Source organism: Arachis duranensis, chromosome 8 (genome assembly GCF_000817695.3).
Source record: "Arachis duranensis cultivar V14167 chromosome 8, aradu.V14167.gnm2.J7QH, whole genome shotgun sequence".
NCBI classification, from domain to species: domain Eukaryota; kingdom Viridiplantae; phylum Streptophyta; class Magnoliopsida; order Fabales; family Fabaceae; genus Arachis; species Arachis duranensis.
The window spans coordinates 46,783,243-46,803,502 of NC_029779.3; the positions used below are offsets into that span (position 1 = coordinate 46,783,243).

Here is a 20,260-nt window from a genome sequence, read left to right on the forward strand (position 1 = left end):
CCTCTGAAGTGAAAAACAAGTTTCGGAACCTCGATTCGACCCGAAGCAGACTCCAAACTGAAGCATACATCAAGCCCTGTTGATCCAGAATTATCCACTGGCAAATCCATTTGTGAAACAAACTCCTTCTTCAATGCATCAAAAGCATTTTCTTCAATGTATGTAATTGTTGTCCCTGAATCAATGATCATGCCACCACTTCCGTTATCGCCGAGTTCAAACGTCGATTCCTCAATGCTCAATTGAGTTCCACCAACCGAGATTCCTTGCAGATCAAGGAAGTAAAACGAAGGCTGCATCGGATTCTTAAGCAACGGTGTCGTTACAGCTCCTTTCGCGTTTTTCGTTTTCGGTAATGATCCTAACAAAAGAACACTGTTTTTTCTGTCATCAATGGATTGTAAGCAATACGAAAATTTCGGCTCTTTGAGCTGCGAAACAAGCGATAATGGCCCCCGGCCTAGTCCGACTAAACCGGAAGCTTGTTCGAATCCACTTCCTTGATTATCTTCGCCGCATCCAAATCCAATGCTTTTAATCTTAGAACTGCCAAAAGTGAAAGTCTCGGTTGCTAAAACGCCTTGTGTGACGGAATAATCTCCGTATGAGTACATATACTGGCAGCCGTCGCTGTCGCCGCCACCGCCGCTGCTACAGCTGGAGGAAGGTAGAACGTTGCATAGATTGCTTCCGCAAGAAAGCTTCGAGAAACTCGAAGATTTCTTGGGGTCGAAGATAGGTGTTGGTTGCTTGTAACATTGGGAACAAGGCTGGCATTGTGTCCATATGAGGTCGCTACCAGTGTCCAATATCGCGGGATACGACTTTGGAGGAGTACCTATGGCTAGTTCCATTAGGTACTCCCCGTTCCCCACGTGTATTGGAGACTGGATTTGCGAAGAACTAGATTCAGATTCAGAAGATTCTGAATCTGAATCTAGTTCTTCGCTTTTAGAGAATTGGGATTGTTTTTTTGTTACCATTGCGTTGAGCCACTGGAGGCGGCTCTTGGCGCGCTTCATGCCATGTTGGACACGCTCCAGCTTGGTTAGGTTCTTGCCGGAGTCAACATGGCGAAGGTTGACTCTGATGATCCCTTCATGGTGATTCTCATCAAGAACTTTTCTTGATGTTGAGAATGTTGGAACAATGAGGAGAAGAAAAGATATAAGAAGTGGAAGTAACATTGAAGATGATGAAGAAGATTTCAATTTAGACATTGTGGTTATTATGATGAGTTTTTTGTGGGTGAAATGGTGAAGGAAAATATAATGAAGTGAATAGAGTGAAGAACAAGGATTATAAAAAAGTATGTGTAATTTATATATATTAATGTATTAATGTATATGCATAAGGTTGTGTAGCTAATAATGTGCTAGAGAAATGGTCTTAGTCACACATGAGAAAAAGAAGTCATATATTGTAACGTTTTTCCATCTAATATGGAGGAGAAGATAAAGGGTTTTTCTTTCTTGGGGAAGACCAAGTGTGTGTGTGAAGAGGTTGAGTCCAGGGTTGGTTGTCATGAAAAAAACAAGGGAAATTATTATGAAGGAAGGAAATAGTTTTTGTTGTGAGGGGAAACAGAAGAGAGAGAAATGAAAATGAGTTTGATGAGTGTGGAAGTTGAAATATCAAAGGGCATTCTCTTGCCTAGAAATAGAATTTTTCTTAATTTTTAATACTATAACAAAAGTTTTATTATATCTTCTTTTTTCGTCTCACTTAAATCTTATTATATCATGTGATATCACATTTAACAAAATCAATTGAGAGAAAAAAAATTGTTTTTTTTTAAAACTATTTAGGTATTTTCAATGTTGATCTTATTGACTATTAAAACTAAGAATGTCACTAAATTCTTTTAAGATTTTATAAAAAAAATATATGTATAAATGACCCATTAAATTACATTAGTAGAAAAAATTAAAGTTGTATTATTGCAGGATTAAAAACTATTTTACCAACTTTGTTAACACTCTATTCAAATATTAACAACTATATTAATTATACTTATTTTTAGATTATATACTAAGTCATTGTATACTTTTTTATTATTGAATGGGACATATCTTATTCTAGGAATAATCATAAATTCGATAAAAAAAAATATTGGTCCAATTTTAAAACAATATGACTGAATATTTTGTGAGGTTTCTCTTTTGTTGTTGAGCAAATATTCAAAGAGGCATCAAATATGGCTGACCAATCTAAGAGTAATTATATTACAATGGACCGTGGTTATTATTATCGATGTGATCATGAATTGGGTGAACCACATACTTCACGTAAATCATGGAAACCATCGATAAAGTGTAGCACTATATTATTTCTATAGTATATCAAAACTATACAACAAGCTTGTCATTCAGTCATTCCCTCTATCCTTACCCTTTTTGGTTTTACTCTTTCTTTAGTTTCATCAATGATTAAATTTTTGTATTGAGTTGTGATGAAGGGATTGGATTTGATCGGTTGGGTGGACAAACATGTTTACCAATTGCTCCAAAGGAGTAGAAAATTTTAAAAATAACATAAATGAATAAATAAGTAGCTTTGTTTCAATTCCACGCATCCGTGTAGGAAAAATAAGTAGGTTGACGATCCTTTTTTTAGTTAGGTAAGAAGACCTTATAAGACAAAGATATGATAATCTATTAATAAACCCTTCATATTTACAATTTTATAGGGCATTGGTCAAAACTTTATACCAGTATGTAACACCTTTGTTTTTTCAGCAATTATCCATTATCATGAATTCTAGAATGAAAGCATGACCTATTTGTCCCAAGCAGAATTAATGGAGCAATATCATAACCTTAGTCTTTTTTTTTTTTGTTTTTTGGTTTACTGATTTACTCATAACCTTAGTCTATTGTTTTTTGTTTTTGGAAATAACCTTATCTGTTTTGGAAAATTATATCAAAGTGTCCATCTATTTACATTTATATTTAATTCAATTAATTGTTGATTAATTGTGTACCATAGCTACCTGGTTCAAGTTTTGAACAATAACAATCATGCTATGCAATAATTAACACCAGATGTGTTAAGACTTCAAATATGATAATACTTTGGTTATTATTATTTTGTTTGGAATTTGGACACTCTTGTCTTGTAAGACATATAATAGGACTCAACCTGTGTCAATCAAGGACAGAAAGGAGAAAAAGAAAAAAAAATCAATTATGAAGATCCACTTCCAACAAGTAATGTTGATTTTTTTTTTAGTTACCACGTAGGAATTTGTTTAACCTTTTTTTCCCATTTTCAGTTAGTAAGTGCCCATTTGATCTTGAGTGGCGCAAACTAATTAGTGATAGATTTAGGAAGATCACCTACATTAGCACCAAACAATTTTAATAATAAAGAGAAGGGTGAATGTTCTTGCGGGTCCCGAAGCATTTTTGACCTGTTCCCATTGAGTGAAGTTACCTCTTACTCGATTCAGGCATGATATGAATATGATTATTAATTATTGGTATTGAGTGCCATTCTTGATACATCATTCCTCTATCTCAATTTAACTATGAACCTAGAAGTCTCCAACATAACCCAACAATACGCTTTAGTTTGAGCTTATAAGATCATCAGATGATGATCATGCAACTCACTTCATTTCAATTTCTTGTCACTGAACCACATATCAATTCATAAAAAGCCTACATGGGTTGACCTTTCATTGTGAAACAGTACTGGCCAGTCAAAGAAAAGAGGGATTATTTGGCTGTTGTATTTTCCTTTGCTCCTTCATAGTTTTGGTAGGTCTAGAAAACATGCTTCTGCCCTACAAGAAACACTTGTATCCCACAGGAGAAAGTTTGATATATGCCAAGAAAGATTTCCAAATTTCAACCACTCGATTTCATATATGTGGATAATGTTTAAAAATTATTCAAAGAACAAAAACAAGTGGCTATGGATAATTTTGACACACTACAAGACGACGAGTATTTCTCATATCTTTACACAAGACCTATGGTATATTTTTGGTTACCAGCTACTGCCTCCAAACTAAAATTTGAAACCAGCTAGGTGTAGCTTCCAGCCAAGCCAGGGGACAGTAGTGTTGTCATGCAACACAAATAAAATTGAGCATAGCACCAAGAATACAGAATATTTATAATTTTATAAATAAATTGGTTGCAAGCCATGGTTTTTAACAAGGTTACAACAAGTTGGGGAAGGACCCCAGGGACAATACATAATAATAAATAGATAACTACAAACCATAAGATTTAGGCCTAGGTTTGTTCTTACCTAACAAATTCATTCGATTGGCATGTTCTTCTTCCTCCTCCAGCTTCTTTCTCCGAGCAGCCTCCTCTTTCTGTCTCTGGATCATCTCTAATTCTCTCTGCCGTTCCTCATCCTTTCGTTGCAGCTCTAGGGCTTCTCTTCTCTGAGCCTCTTCCACCCTCCTCCTATTCTCTTCAAGCATCTTATCCAGCTCTTCCCTCTCTTTTCTAGCTTGTTCCTGCATCATATCAAGAATCCCCAACCAAATGAGGACATTCTCTTTTCTAAGCTTTGAAAATCATACATGTATCATAAAGATGATATGAGACCAGAAAAACAAAAAGAAAACTAATTAGGACCTCAACCTGCATTTCTAGAAGAATGCCATATTTTAAGAACATTAAGCAAATTTAGATACAACAACAAAACCTTCTCATACTAAATAGGTTGGTCCCTAATTTTCAGATGCAAATGGCAAAGTAATATATTGGTCAAGCTTTTCACAGACACACGTTCAGTACAGTTTCCTGATGATTGATAGTGTTAAGGAGTGAAGATAGTGAAAGAGATAGTTATTTATGTAAGAAGGTTCAGTATTAATCTAGAATTAAACCTGGAAATAGCATTTCCTGTCTAACATAGTAATTTGATTAATATAGGACACTGAAAGGGATTCATTTAAGGATGAGGGATTTGACCATATTTTAAAGATACTTAAAGGTACCAAGATTACTACAGAATTTATTCACACTAAAAAAATTGTTGAAAATATGACAATTTTAGTGCTTGAAACTCTCTCGCACTATAATACTATATATAATATGGGCTTTAGAGAATAAGTAATGACTTGCCCCTGATATTTCTTTCCACTAGCAGAGAAAGACGGGTAAAAGAAAAAGGTAAGTCCCAGTTAGCCTACTTACTTCTTTCCTTCGAGCCTCATTAAGAGCATCTTGCTTTTCCTTTTCAAGTTGAACTTCAACATCATCAAACAATTTCTTCACACCCTCTGCTATGCGCCTTTCTATTTCCAATCTAACTTCCTCTGAATCAAGCTTCTCCTCAACATTTTTTCGAATTGCTTCTTCGATTCTTCTTGCGGTCTCTTCTTCTAATTTTTTCAATTCCTCCTCGTGTTGACGCCTGCTAGCAAATGCAAATATTGAGAAGATGAATAAATGTTCTTTGATGAAAAAGAACACAATCAATCTTTTAACTTAAGATAAAAGCATAGTATTAATAAAGAGAGCTAAATAATACAAACAGAATGGACAACAAGAAATCCTCCTTGCAGAAACAAGAACTAACAATGGAAATAAATAAAATAAAAAATCAAAATAACTTTGCAATCTCTCAACACATCTGAAAGGGAAAGTTCTCTAAAACAATCACTAACTCTGCACCAAACCGAAGTCAGACACCTAAAATCTTACTCCACAAGCAAGTCATAATAATTTCTAGATCCATACAAGAATTAGATAAAATAAAGGCTTCACTTTCACATTTGTTTAATATTTTTCTAGCCAGTTCATCGATTGACTTGGAAAATATGAGCTTTTTATGCTCACAAGGCATACCTCTCTAACAAGTTTCTGATCCATAACAAATGAAGTTTCAAGTGGAACAGTAGATAAACGATGCAGCAATTGTTTCATCCTAATAAACAAGTTGGACAAGGCAGTAGCTTCCTTCAGAAAAGCCAGTAGCGAAGAATGAAATTAACCTGTTGCATTTTCAAATTGGCATCACTTACCCTCAGAGAAGAAGGAAATTCATTCCAAAAGATCTACCTAGATTGCAATCATGCTACATTTAACTTTCTAAAACCATTTTAAAAAAATCTCTCTCAGTCAAGAAGCTTTTGATGATAATCGATTTGTCAGACAAAAACAAGCTTATCCTAATTCGCAAACATACCTAATCTCCAAACTGCTATCAGATTTATATCTTCATATTCATGTTAACTGTAGAGATACAAAGGCTCACCCTCTCGAAATTATATTTGATGTCCCCAAAAACCTAGCAAGCATTGAATAATTGCTATGCATTAATTTATCATATAAAATTATCACGCATTTTCAACCTACCGAATTTCCAGCGCGGTGTATTCTTCATAAATTAAAGTTAAAACTAGCAAGCACGAATCAGAAATTGCTACAGTCTCAACCAATAGAATTCTCTTCGTTTCACATCTTCTCACAAACATTACACACTAAATTATCAACCAATTCAGGAACAAAATCACGAACACAAACTACAAAATAGATAAATAAATGAAGGGATAAATAACAAAAATCAGTTACCTTCTCTTTTCTTCTTCGTCTTTTTTGAGCTTGTGATGGTTCGCAACGACACTGGGACTGCGCGATTTAGGAGGAGGAGGAGAGGGCGAGGAAGTGCTTCTGCTTCTGTGCCTTCTGCGGCGCCTCGGCGAAGACGGTGACCGCGTTCTGCTTCTGCGGCGCCTGTGGCTAGGGGATCGGCTTCTTCGCCTGAAAATTCGGAACTAATCGCATGATTCAAAAGCAAAGTCGAAACGAAAACGAAGAGATTGGAAATGGAATTGCAGAAGAAGAAGATTGATAGAGGACCTTGAGGATGTTCGATCCCTTCGAGAGTGAGAGTGAGCATGACGGTGGGAAACAGGGGAACGAGAGTATCTTCTTCTGTGGGAAGGTGAACGCGAACGAGACAAGCTCCGAGCCATGGATGAGCGAGTTTTCAAAACCTAACTCGGTAACTCGTCGCCAACTCGCAAATTCTCACTCACTAATCACCACTGATAATGATTCAGGTCCTTCAGTCCTTCCACTCATTCAATCCTCGCATAATTTTTTTCAACTGAATAAAAAAGGATTAAAAGGTAGTATTAACTTCTTTTTTTTTTTACCAAAATAATGTATCAACTATCAACTATCAAACACCAAATCCCAAATTTTAATGAGATTTGTAGAATCTAAATTTAAAAAATAGATATCAAATAATATAAGCTCTATTAACTTGAAATCATAAGATAAGATATAATTTTACGAGCTAACTAATTTGTTTAATGGTTTTTTTATTGTTCTTTTACATTTTAATTTTTTTAACTATTTTGTTCAATGAATTTTTTGTCATTGTTATTTTTACTTTTTAATTTCTTTCTGTAATTTTCATATCTATTATTTTATAAAAAAATACTTTATAACTTTTATAATATTACAAGAAAATCACCCATTTAGCAATTCAAATTATATTTAAAAAATCTAATCTATTTATAAAATAAGTTATGTTTTTTTTATATTATTTTTTACAGTAAAATAAAAAATATAATTATGGTATCACTTAAAAAATATCTTCTTAAATATTAAAGAGATCACTTGTAATAGGGGAGAATTTTTTTTAAAATAAATTTTTTTTTTATATTTAACTTTTAACTTTAATTTTTTAAATACGATTTTTTTTAATATTTAAGACAAGTTTGTCATATCCATCGACAAACTCTATAATTTATATAGAGTTCGCCTAACTTCCGACGAACTTCTATATTTTTATAGAGTTCGTTTTATACTTTGACGAACTTCAATATGTTTTTTTTTTTAAATATAAGATTGAGTGAGATAAAAAAAAAAGTTATAATATTGGATGACCACCATTATCATTTTAGAATATTAGATTTGGAGAAATAATAATTTTTTTATTTTATTTAAAAAAAAAACCCTAAAAGTGAGAATATACTTTTCTTACTAAAAAACGTTTTCCAAAAGTGTTTTCTGTGCTTAGTTCGCGCTTAATGAAATTTTTTCAAGGCAAAGTTTCCAACTTACCCGCCATTCGAATTCACAGAGGTTTTCTTCTTCACCTTCCTATGTCTCTTGCCGTCGCCGCCACTTACCACCGCCGTCTCGTGCACTCACCACCGTCGTCTCGTGAGCTCACCGTCGCAGCTCACAATCGTCGTCCCGCGCGCTCACCGTCGCTGCTCCCAATTGTCGCAAGCCTCCTTGGCTCATCATCGTAGCTCACATCGTCGTCTCGTCACTCACCATCGTGCACTCACTAGATAATCATTCTCTGATTCACTCTCTATCTTCTCTTTCTTGCTCATTAACTCACTTCTTCTCTCGTTTCAGTGTCGAAGAAGGTGCGTGTGGCTTTGATGATGATGATGATGAACAACAATGGCCAAACGAGACAGAGATGGTATGTTTCGTTTTTCCTAAATTTGGTTCTGTGAATTGTGGAGGTTCTGCGATTATAGGGTTTTTAAGTTTGGGGGTTTAGCTTCTGAATGTGTATTGTTTCTGGTTGTTGGGGTTTTAGGTTCTGATTGTTAGAGAAGGTATGTTTCTGATTGTTAGAGAAGGTATGTTTAACTGCATTTTATATATAATTAAGTGCTGGATTTGAGATTTTTGTGGTATAAATAACTGAATGCCCCGGTTTAGATGGTCAAACTTGTAAGGAATTGTATATTTTACTGGAGGTGGAATAATTGGGGAAAAACATATATATAATGAGAATGTAGAATGAAAAGTGAAAAGTGCCTTTTTGATTAAACATCCAGTCCGATTCAATACTCTTTCAAATGTCGTGATTCATTCTTGTGCAACCTGCAGGTAGCTGAAGTGAGACAGAGAGTTTCTAACATGGCAGGGGTTACGAAAGAGGAAGTTCGAATTGTGGCATCTTCCTATCGAATTTGTCCTTTAGGGGCTCATATTGATCACCAGGTACTTAAGTATATGTCTTTCTATTATGACAGTACAATTTTAACTCAATGATTGATCTTGAACACAAGTTTTATCAGAAATGTGAATAAGCAATGCATACCAGAGCTGTTTACTTATTCAATTTCCTGGCAGCTTTCTCATGTAATTTCCCCTGAAATTCGAACGAGTTTTATTCCACTGTTTGATAAATGGTCCTTGGGATTTTATCTTGTATGTGTTACTTTTTCAGGAGATTTTGAAGAGCAAGTTCGATTCAGGTTTATCAGTGATCATAAAGTCTTGTTGTTTTCTCCTAAGTATTTTGTTGAAGTTTTCACCCCATCACTTGTAAAATTATCCTGTCAGCTGCATTCACTCGGATGTGTGCCACTTCTGTGGAAACAATTAGTCTTACAACTTGGGCCCAGTGTCAATTGTGATACTAATTAGCTCGTTGGCATTTCAACTGTCAGTTATGATCTTGTGTTATTCTCATTTTCATTGTTGTATCTTTTCTTATCTTCTCTTCCACTTTATATTAAAAACCTTGTTTGGCTAGGGATTTCTATGTATATCCTTGCTGCCTACTCCAATTATGCATTTTTTTATTAATAATATGCTGAGTTACTTATCCAAAAGTGGGGAAAAAATAATTTTCTGCAGACTGAACAGAAGCAATGAGGCTTGGTATCAATGGACCTTAAATGATCCTTGATAAAAAAAGGTTGGATTTGGATGCACTTTGACTTTGTCTTTTTGCACTCTATGACTTCTCAATTAATTGAGTTATTTTTTATTGTTTGATATTATTTCTTGTTATATATATGCTGATGACTGCTTCAATAGGATAATTGTTTTGAGGAAGATGAGCCAATTGGCTAAGCATAACTTAATAAAAGTAGATTATATTAATTATCAAGATAAGAAGAAGCTCAATTTCCTTGATCATCTGACTCATGCTAAACCTGATATTGTTTTCTTTTTACCACTTACAGGGTTCCTCATCATAAGAAGGCGCGTGGTTTTTGATAAATTCCTACAAAACATGTGCATGCTTACACAAGGATTAACAGCTTCAATTTTTCTAAAAAAAGTTTTACTAATATAAGATTATCTCCTTGCTTCAGAATTATCTGAATTGGTTACATGTGAAACTCTATCTCATGTATCAATGTAATATAAACATTGTTAATTAATTGTTAAGTTTTGTTATCTTTTTTCTTGCATGAGTGATTATTATTTTTCTTCTTTAATCATAAACTTTGATATTTGAACTTTTATGAACTTGTTATGTATTATTTTTTCAGAAATGCCTTCCTCAACGCTGATTGGTCACTGATTGAGAAGACTAGAAGAAATACATTTGTGCCTGGAAGTCAAGTCAAGGCACTGCAATCATTGCACCAAAATCAATTCGCGCGACTCTTGACCTTGTTAAGAGATTGGAGGATTTGTCTCAGCCATGGACTCGGTCCCTCAACTGATCAAATGGCTATTTGCTCGCAAAACCTTTGTTAAATTGTCTTTGTAAAGTTCTAGTCCAAACACAGTAGGGGGAGGAAAGTTAGCTAGAAGAGCTTGTTTGTAACCTGCATTTTGTATTATACATTTATTTTTATTATATAATATTTGATTAATTTAATTAAAAATACAGAACTATATATATGAATTTAAAAAGCTTAGCCTCTGAGAAATGGCAATGTCTGAGTAAGTATTTTTCACTAAAGCTTCTCCAAAACACAAAAATGTAACTTTTAAAGAGTTACTGAATGAGTGATTTTTTGTAATTCGTTTTACATTTAGAAATATATCTTTTAAAAAACAAATTTAAATAAATTTTTGATTAGAAGGCAGGCAGTCGCGGAAGAGCTTGTTTCATAATCAGATCAAGAACAAAAAAATAACTACCAAAAACAACAAATCCCACATTATCATTCTTTAAATTCATAGCTGTCAAGAACGGAATCCTTCCAAATTTTCATTCAAAATATAAGTATAAATATTCTCTCCAAAGCAAAATAAACATAATCCAAAACATAATTATAAATATTGTCTCCAAAATAACATAAACATAATTCAAAACACTCAATTTTTATCTTCATACTCTTGTAAGTTAGGTTGGGGGAAGTTAGGTTTTAGGAAAAAAATTGCAAAAATACCCCGTCACTAAAAAAAACGTTAGCCCGGCGGGGAAGCCCGCCCCGCCCCGCCAAAGCCCGCCAAAACCCGCAGTTTAAGCGGTGCGGGTTAGACGGGCTTTTGCTATTTGGCGGTCTCGATTTTCCAGCCCAGCCCGCCTTTTTTGGCGGGTTACGCGGGCCGGCCCAGCGATTTTAGGCCCATTTGCCACCCCTACCTGTAAGCCTTCTTTGCTTTCAACTCATACGCTTCTTCATTGGCTTTCATCTCTTTCGGGTTCGAAGAGTTGTTGCTATTAACTTCACTTCATCAAGCCAGAAAAGAAACTCCACATCCTATTAGAATACTTTCTTTATTTAGTTAAAAGTTTCCAAATTTACATTATACAAAAATAAAAAGATTCTAAAATAAAATTTTGAAGACGAAATCTTTCTAGATTTTATTCATAATTTAATATAATCTAAACCACTTTAATTTAAAAAGTGAAGCTTATATTAAATGTGAAGAGAAAAAATCTTCTAACTGAATGTAATCTTTGTGGAAGTTCCCTTAATTTAATTTAATCTAAACAACTCTAATCTAAAATGAGGATTCTATAAATGTGTTTAATAAGGATTAAACCAAACGAAAGAAACTCTCCAAGAAACTAAGAAGAAGAAGAACCAAGAAACTAATAAAGGATTAAACCAAACGAAAGAAACTCTCCAAGAAACTAAGAAGAAGAAGAACCAAGAAACTAATAAAGGATTAAACCAAACGAAAGAAACTCTCCAAGAAACCAAGAAGAAGAAGGAGGGAAGACTTACAGAACACAGGAATGATTACAGAGGAAATAGATTACGCAGCAATAATTGAAGAGGAGCTAAATGCTCTTTTAACGATGGATGCCAAGGAGATGATGGAAGATCTGTTTGCCTTGGACTTGGAAGATAATCAACAGCATTCTTGGGATAACACTCTATCAAACATGGATATGGAGGATAACCCAGAAAAGATGAAAGAGGAACTGGATGCTTTATTCATGATGGAGGAGACGGAAGCTACCAAGCATTCTCAGTCTCAGCTCCAGCCGCATACAACTACCATTGAAGAGCAATGTGCTATTGAAGTCGGTGTTAATCAACTACCTCAGCTAGAATCTCCGCCTCAGCCTTGCTGTCAGTCTCTGCCTCTGCCTCTGCCTCAGCTAGAATGTCCACCTCAGCCTTGCTCCCAGCCTCAGCCTCTGCCTCTGCCTCTGCCTCGGCTAGAGTCTCCGCTTCAGACTCAGCATCAATCCAAGTCGCAAACGGATATAAGCAAGATGACAGATCAGTTTTTCAATGACACCTGGGGTTATCAACCACAGTTAGAGATGATTGCAGCAGTGGGTGGTCATCAACCACTTCAATCTCAACAGCAACCTCAGGTCTGGACTTGGGAGGAGAACAAAGCCTTTGAATCGGTTATGGCCAATTGTTTCCAGGATTCTATATACAGTCGCTGGGAAACCGTGGCTGCTCGCCTCCCCGGAAAGACTCCGGCACAGCTGCAGGAACGCTTCTTGAAACTGATGACTGAAGTTAATGCCATCAAAAACGGTTATCCTGAGAACATGAACATCATGATACCTTTGCCTGCTACCCCATTGGAACACAGCCCTCTCTTCATTCCTATCGTCAATGCAACATCACCACCTCCACCGCCTCATTGGACTCATCATCAACCTCCCAGGTGGCTCCTCTAAATATTTTCATTCCCTTTTTATTTCTTTATTTATTTTTTTTTCATACTGATTTATGGATACTCTGTTTTTCTGTTATGTAAATATATCTTGGTAATTTATCATGGTAGGATGGAGGCAATGGCGCCCGCGGCAGACATGGCAGTGCCAATGCATATTACCTTACTGTCATCATCAATGTCAGGGGCAAGAGGAGAACAAAACCAACATGCCAACAGCAACATAATCCAACACGAACCTTTACCTGCGGCTTCTAGTGACAACAATAAACGGCAACAAACAGTTCATTGGACTTTACAAGAACACAAGTATGTATTAATTATATGTTTGTGGTTTGTTAATTATCCGTGTCATTTTATCTCTTACTTTTCATAACCTGTTTAAGTAAAGGCGAGACTCTTTGATACATGCCACAATACACAGATTGTAAAAGACATGGAAGTAATTGTTACCACTATATAATGATTTTAATGGTAGTAGGTTGTTATGTGTGTGTTGAGGGGAGAATACAATGTTACATATATGGATGAACAATGTATAATCCTATAAATTTAAACAAGATAACACTTTTGTTATTATTGATGAAAGATGACAAGATAACTTTAAAAAGTACATGCACGCTGAGAATTTGTTACCTTATTAGTTTACTTAGCTTGTCTTGATAATGGCAAACATTTCTCTCATCTCCTTAATTGTGATCGGCTATAAAATTTGCTATTCATTCATTATATTAAACTATCTCTTTGACAGGTTGTTTCTCCAAGGGTACGAAGAATTAGGAAAACAATGGTCAAGAATTTCAAGTGAATATGTTAAAACAAGAACTTATTCACAAGTTGTTAGTCACTCTCAAAAATTCTTTAAACGCCAAGAGAAAAGAGCTAGAGGAGAAAATTTAAAAAGAAAGAGTATGCTTGACATAACTGATTATAGTATGTGGTTTTTTTACTATTCTAAAAATTATTTAATGTTACTCTAAACTCTTTGAATTATTTAATCATGGTAGTTATCTTATTTTAATTAATATTTTATGTAGGAACTATAACATAATATGTGTATTTTATTGGACCAAAGAAAATTTACGAAAAGAGGAGGAGATTACTCAAGCAAAAAGTTTTAGTAGTATATTTAGTTTGGTGTAATTATTACCTTAATTGTTTTTCTTTTCTAAAATGTAAATGTATGCCAATTTAACATTAGTAGAGGGTAGCATATGGCCTAGTTTGATCAATGGTGTAAGAATATTAGTATGTATAGAACAATGGTGTAAGTATTAAAATATTTGATCCCCTAGCTCTCTTGCTCTGATGGCAATGCCGAAGGAGTGGTGGGCTAAATCTTATCTAAGGTCTCGATGGCTTTACCGAAGGGACTTTAGGTGGGAACATGTATCTTTTTAAATAATTATTAGTTTAAAATATATTAATTTAAGTGAAAACTCTTTGAAAATTTTTTATGATAGAATATAGAATATTTATATATAATTTTTATCAAAAATATTATATACATACTAAAAGTTAGTCACTAAATTAATCATCATATATTATATATAAATACATATATTATTTAATTTAACTTTATTTCTTAAAACATATTAATTATATACTATTAAATGCTAACTAATAAAGTTAAAACGATAACATTCATAATAGCTACAAGTTATAAGAGATGGTTATTCATTATGATTTCACATTTCTCTTAAATTATATTCAAATTGATAATGTAAAAATATTAATTCAAAGTAGAATAAGTATAACTCTTGGCAACCATTTTTTTCTTAAGTTCAGAATAATGCACTTGCTTGTGATATACAATGATCACTATTATAACCAAAGTAACTTTCATCCAAACCACAATTTTAGAATTCAAACTAAGATTCAAAATGCTATTAATACTAATTAAGATGACATTTCGAAACCTTTTTCATAATTGAATCTAGGGCGTGTAAATTACCGAAGCGAACTGAAATTTACCGCAAAACCGAGTCGAAATTTACAACAACCGAAAAAAATTGGTTTTTTTTCGAAGTCGGTTCAGTTTGGTTTTCGGTTGACTCGACAAAAACCGAACCGAACCGAACCAAACCGAAGAAGTGGCTTAGTATTACATTGAAATGAAAATTTTAGACTTAAGAAATGTATTTATTTTAAGTTTAGTTGTTGAAATGAGTTAAAATTGTGTTGAATTTGAATGTAATGTAATGTTATTTCACTTTATTGATTGTTTTGAACATCATTTTACAAAGATTAATTTTCTATTAGTTAGGATTTAAAAACCGAAAAAACTGACCGAACCAAACCGTTTTTAATTCGGTTCGGTTGTTGCACAGACAGCAAACCGATTGGTTAGTACTCTGTGAAAACCGAACCGATAACACTCCTAATTGAATCAATATTCTTGTATAAATGAACAAGCAGATTCATTGAACTATCTCCAAAACCTAGCTCAACTCAGATCAAATAATTAAAGGCTCACTAATTAATTTACATGGATTAGCTCCCACAATCGAGAAACACCAGAATATGAACACAAAAATCAGCTAAGAACTGGGAGTACAACTTGGGAAAAGAGCACAAGAGGGTAAAAATAATGCAAAATAATAATACAACAAAAAATACAAACTAGGAGAAAAACCACCTAGGAAATTTTGGTGATTGTGCGCACAAGCGTTCATTTCACACGCTGCCACGGAAACAAACATCCTCCGAAAAACGGAAGCACGACTTGTCTACCAAAACAATGTGATAGGAGCCTCTTGAAACTTGTTGCAAAACCAGATAGACGGAGTCACAGAGTAACACTGCCACATTTATATAGCTTAATGTAAAATAAACCAAAGAAAAATGTCATTGGAGTATGGGGACTGTGTCTAACTCAATGGCAGTAATAGGTGATTCTAATTTGTTTTAGTGAATACTAACCTTAAACATGATTGCACTAGCTAATATTGTAAAACATGTGAACAAGGCACAATAGATTGGAGACACAACTACAGTGTTAAATGTATTCAACGCCTGCAAACATGAAAGTGTTTGTCACCATATAACACCACACAAATTATTCAAAGAACAAAAACAAGTGGTTGTGGATAATTTTGAAACACTACAAGACGACGAGTATTTCTCGTATCTTAACACAAGACCTATGGTATATTTTTGGTTACCAGCTATTGCCTCCAAACTAAAATTTGAAACCAGCTAGGTGTAGCATCCAGCCAAGCAGGGGGACAGTGGTGTTGTTATGCAACACATAAAATTGAGCATAGCACCTAGAATACAGAATATTTATAATTTTATAAATAAATTCGTTGCAAGCCATGGTTTCTAACAAGGTTACAAGAAGTTGGGGAAGGACCCCAGGGACGATACATAACAATAAATAGATAACTACAAACCGTAAGATTTAGGCCTAGGTTTCTTCTTACCTAACGAATTCATTCGATTGGCATGTTCTTCTTCCTCCTCCAGCTTCTTTCTCCGAGCAGCCTCCTCTTTCTGTCTCTGGATCATCTCTAATTCTCTCTGCCGTTCCTCATCCTTTCGTTGCAGCTCTAGGGATTCTCTTCTCTGAGCCTCTTCCACCCTCCTCCTATTCTCTTCAAGCATCTTATCCAGCTCTTCCCTCTCTTTTCTAGCTTGTTCCTGCATCATATCAAGAATCCCCAACCAAATGAGGACATTCTCTTTTCTTAAGCTTTGAAATCATACATGTATCATAAAGATGATATGAGACCAGAAAAACAAAAAGAAAACTAATTAGGACCACAACCTGCATTTCTAGAAGAATGCCATATTTTAAGAACATTAAGCAAATTTAGATACAACAACAACAAAACCTTCTCATACTAGATAGGTTGGCCCCTAATTTTCAGATGCAAGTGTTAAGGAGTGAAGATAGTGAAAGAGATAGTTATTTTTGTAAGAAGGTTCAGTATTAATCTAGAATTAAACCTGGAAATAGCATTTCCTGCCTAACATAGTAATTTGATTAATATAGGACACTGAAAGGGATTCATTTAAGGATGAGGGATTTGACCATATTTTAAAGATACTTAAAGGTACCAAGATTACTACAGAATTTATTCACAATAAAACAATTGTTGAAAATATGACAATTTTAGTGCTTGAAACTCTCTCGCACTATAATACTATATATAATATGGGCTTTATAGAATAAGTAATGACTTGCCCCTGATATTTCCTTCCACTAGCAGAGAAAGACGGGTAAAAGAAAAAGGAAAGTCCCAGTTAGCCTACTTACTTCTTTCCTTCGAGCCTCATTAAGAGCATCTTGCTTTTCCTTTTCAAGTTGAACTTCAACATCATCAAACAATTTCTTCACACCCTCTGCTATGCGCCTTTCTATTTCCAATCTAACTTCCTCTGAATCAAGCTTCTCCTCAACATATTTTCGAATTGCTTCTTCGATTCTTCTTGCGGTCCCTTCTTCCAATTTTTTCAATTCCTCCTCGTGTTGACGCCTGCTAGCAAATGCAAATATTGAGAAGATAAATAAATGTCTTTGATGAAAAAGAACACAATCAATCTTTTAATTTAAGATAAAAGCATAGTATTAATAAAGAGAGCTAAATAATACAAACAGAATGGACAACAAGAGATCCTCCTTGCAGAAACAAGAACTAACAATGGAAATAAATAAAATAAAAAATCAAAATAACTTCGCAATCTCTCAACACATCTGAAAGAGAAAGTTCTCTAAAACAATCACTAACTCTGCACCAAACCGAAGTCAAACACCTAAAATCTTACTCCACAAGCAAGTCATAATAATTTCTAGATCCATACAAGAATTAGATAAAATAAAGGCTTCACTTTCACATTTGTTTAATATTTTTCTAGCCAGTTCATCCATTGACTTGGAAAATATGAGCTTTTTATGCTCACAAGGCATACCTCTCTAACAAGTTTCTGATCCATAACAAATGAAGTTTCAAGTGGAACAGTAGATAAACGAAGCAGCAATTGTTTCATCCTAATAAACAAGTTGGACAAGGCAGTAGCTTCCTTCAGAAAAGCCAGTAGCGAAGAATGAAATTAACCTGTTGCATTTTCAAATTGGCATCACTTACCCTCAGAGAAGAAGGAAATTCATTCCAAAAGATCTACCTAGATTGCAAGCATGGTACATTTAACTTTCTAAAACCATTTTAAAAAAATCTCTCACAGTCAATAAGCTTTTGATGATAATCAATTTGTCAGACAAAAACAAGCTTATCCTAATTCGCAGACATAACTAATCTCCAAACTGCTATCAGATTTATATCTTCATATTCATGTTAACTGTAGAAATACAAAGGCTCACCCTCTCGAAATTATATTTGATGTCCCCAAAAACCTAGCAAGCATTGAATAACTGCTATGCATTAATTTCTCATATAAAATTATCACGCATTTTCAACCTACCGAATTTCCAGCGCGGTGTATTCTTCATAAATTAAAGTTAAAACTAACAAGCACGAATCAGGAATTGCTAGTCTCAACCAATAGAATTCTCTTCGTTTCACATCTTCTCACCAACATTACACACTAAATTATCAACCAATTCAGGAACAAAATCACGAACACAAACTACAAAATAGATAAATAAATGACGGGATAAATAACAAAAATCAGTTACCTTCTCTTTTCTTCTTCGTCTTTTTTGAGCTTGTGATGGTTCGCAACGACACTGGGACTGCGCGATTTAGGAGGAGGAGGAAAGGGCGAGGAAGTGCTTCTGCTTCTGTGCCTTCTGCGGCGCCTCGGCGAAGACGGTGACCGCGTTCTGCTTCTGCGGCGCCTGTGGCTAGGGGATCGGCTTCTTCGCCTGAAAATTCGGAACTAATCGCATGATTCAAAAGCAAAGTCGAAACGAAAACGAAGAGATTGGAAATGGAATTGCAGAAAAAGAAGATTGATAGAGGACCTTGAAGATGTTCGATCCCTTCGAGAGTGAGAGTGAGCATGACGGTGAGAAACAGGGGAACGAGAGTATCTTCTTCTGTGGGAAGGTGAACGCGAACGAGACAAGCTCCGAGCCATGGATGAGCGAGTTTTCAAAACCTAACTCGGTAACTCGTCGCCAACTCGCAAATCCTCACTCACTAATCACCACTGATAATGATTCAGGTCCTTCAGTCCTTCCACTCATTCAATCCTCGCATAATTTTTTTTCAACTGAATAACAAAGTATTAAAAGGTAGTATTAACTTTTTTCTTTGGTAAAAGCGGATCACAGATCCCAGCAAGAAAGAAAAGAAAAATAAAAGAAAACTAAAGACAAACTTAGCCACCCCTCAATCTGAGGGCGCCTATGCTGTCAACATATAAACTGTGAACAATCTCAGGGGAGGGCAAATCAAAAATCTGGTTTTCAATAGGGAGGTTTTGTCCTATCCTTGCAAGGATGTCCGCAACACCATTAACTTCCCGCCGAATATGCTTCCACGAAACTTGAGACAAGCGCCTTCTCAGCACCTTAATATCATCTAACAGAGGAGAGCAAGGGTGATGTCTCGGGCAATCTTCCTTGATGAAACCGATAGCCATCATAGAGTCGGATTCTATAACAATACGATTATAACCGTTGTCGATAGCGATTTGCAAACCTTTGATAATACCCCACAATTCCGCATGCATAATAGATCAGCTCCCTAGATTGCAAGCAAACCCTTTCACAAACCTTCTAAGATTGTCACGGACAACTCCACTACCACAAACAGCGTTACCATTATGAGCGTAGAAGGACCCATCCACATTAATTTTAAGGTAGTCAGCATCAGGTGGGTACCATCGAATTAAGCTGTCCAGTTCCGTGGTCATTTTGCGAGCCAAGCCTTGCTTCTTCATCACCTTGGTATATTCTCTACACCGAGACTTGATTTCTTCAACAACCTTTACAGGTTGAGAATTGGCACCATCAAAAACAAGTTTATTTCTCTCGTACCAAATAGAAGAAATGGCCATGCCAAATTTGTTTGCCCACTACTCGGTGCTAGCCAAATTCTTCAATAACCAGTTCCTTCTATCTTGTTGGAAGAAGTTTCTATCATGATCTTGATAGGCCAGACTTTTCCATATTTCGACGGACAATCTCGGAGCACATGGAGGGCCGTTTCATTATTATTGTTGCAGCGGGGGCATCCAGCATCATTAGTCATATGTCTTCTCTTCCTTTCAGCATTCGATAAGATTGCGTCGTGAGCCACGAGCCAGAGGAAAAATCTACCTCTTTTCGGGCCTTTTCATTCCCAGACCAGCTTGAAGAGTTGATCATTTAATCCCTCATCTCCTTTAATTGCTTGGTAAGTTGTTTTTAAACTAAATGTACCATCCGAGGTTGCAGCCCACGCAATGTGGTCCTCTTGCTTCCATGGAGAGGGCGGGGACATGGAAATGATCTTGTGTACTGTATCGTCAGGAAGCCATTCCTTCAGTTTATTTATGTCTCAAGCATCTGAAACCAAAAG

General features: G+C 35.2%; 3 protein-coding genes and 1 long non-coding RNA gene across 10 annotated transcripts in view; 1 reads left to right on the forward strand and 3 right to left on the reverse strand.

The window, feature by feature from the left end:
- LOC107463277 (aspartic proteinase nepenthesin-1) overlaps positions 1–1,587 on the reverse strand; it is a 1,924-nt gene extending 337 nt beyond the window's left edge. The window contains 1 exon segment of the mRNA XM_016082049.2: positions 1–1,587. Coding sequence (XP_015937535.2) covers positions 1–1,220 — 1,220 coding nt within the window. The 5' untranslated portion in view covers positions 1,221–1,587.
- Positions 1,588–4,110: 2,523 nt separating this feature from the next.
- On the reverse strand, positions 4,111–7,069 carry LOC107463278 (uncharacterized protein At1g10890). The gene is made up of 4 exons (XM_021129899.2): positions 6,831–7,069; positions 6,543–6,731; positions 5,163–5,385; positions 4,111–4,477 (listed from the first exon to the last, which is right to left on the reverse strand). The coding sequence occupies exons 1-4, from the start codon at positions 6,944–6,946 to the stop codon at positions 4,223–4,225; spliced, it is 783 nt and encodes a 260-aa protein (XP_020985558.1). The 5' UTR covers positions 6,947–7,069; the 3' UTR covers positions 4,111–4,222.
- Positions 7,070–8,001: 932 nt separating this feature from the next.
- Positions 8,002–10,543, forward strand: LOC107463343 (uncharacterized). 3 transcript variants are annotated; one of them, XR_008002111.1, is made up of 4 exons: positions 8,002–8,421; positions 8,838–8,951; positions 9,594–9,654; positions 10,238–10,543. It is a non-coding gene; the product is annotated as an uncharacterized LOC107463343 (long non-coding RNA). The 3 variants fall into 3 exon arrangements; XR_002366992.2 differs by lacking the exons at positions 9,594–9,654; positions 10,238–10,543 and adding an exon at positions 9,181–9,586 and having other exon boundaries at positions 8,838–9,092; XR_002366993.2 differs by lacking the exons at positions 9,594–9,654; positions 10,238–10,543 and adding an exon at positions 9,181–9,586.
- A 4,732-nt stretch (positions 10,544–15,275) lies between these two features.
- On the reverse strand, positions 15,276–19,865 carry LOC107463303 (uncharacterized protein At1g10890). 5 transcript variants are annotated; one of them, XR_008002108.1, is made up of 7 exons: positions 18,718–19,865; positions 18,430–18,618; positions 17,053–17,272; positions 16,217–16,433; positions 15,956–16,060; positions 15,714–15,806; positions 15,276–15,609 (listed from the first exon to the last, which is right to left on the reverse strand). XR_008002108.1 is itself a non-coding variant. In XM_052252875.1 (6 exons), exons 1-5 carry the CDS (start codon positions 18,831–18,833, stop codon positions 15,990–15,992), a joined length of 813 nt encoding a protein of 270 aa, XP_052108835.1. In that variant the 5' UTR covers positions 18,834–19,865; the 3' UTR covers positions 15,276–15,806; positions 15,956–15,989. The 5 variants fall into 5 exon arrangements, 2 of the variants coding, with proteins under 2 accessions (XP_052108835.1, XP_052108836.1); XR_008002110.1 differs by lacking the exon at positions 15,956–16,060 and having other exon boundaries at positions 15,276–15,592; positions 18,718–19,760; XR_008002109.1 differs by lacking the exon at positions 15,956–16,060 and having other exon boundaries at positions 18,718–19,760.
- Between the last annotated feature and the right edge of the window lie 395 nt (positions 19,866–20,260).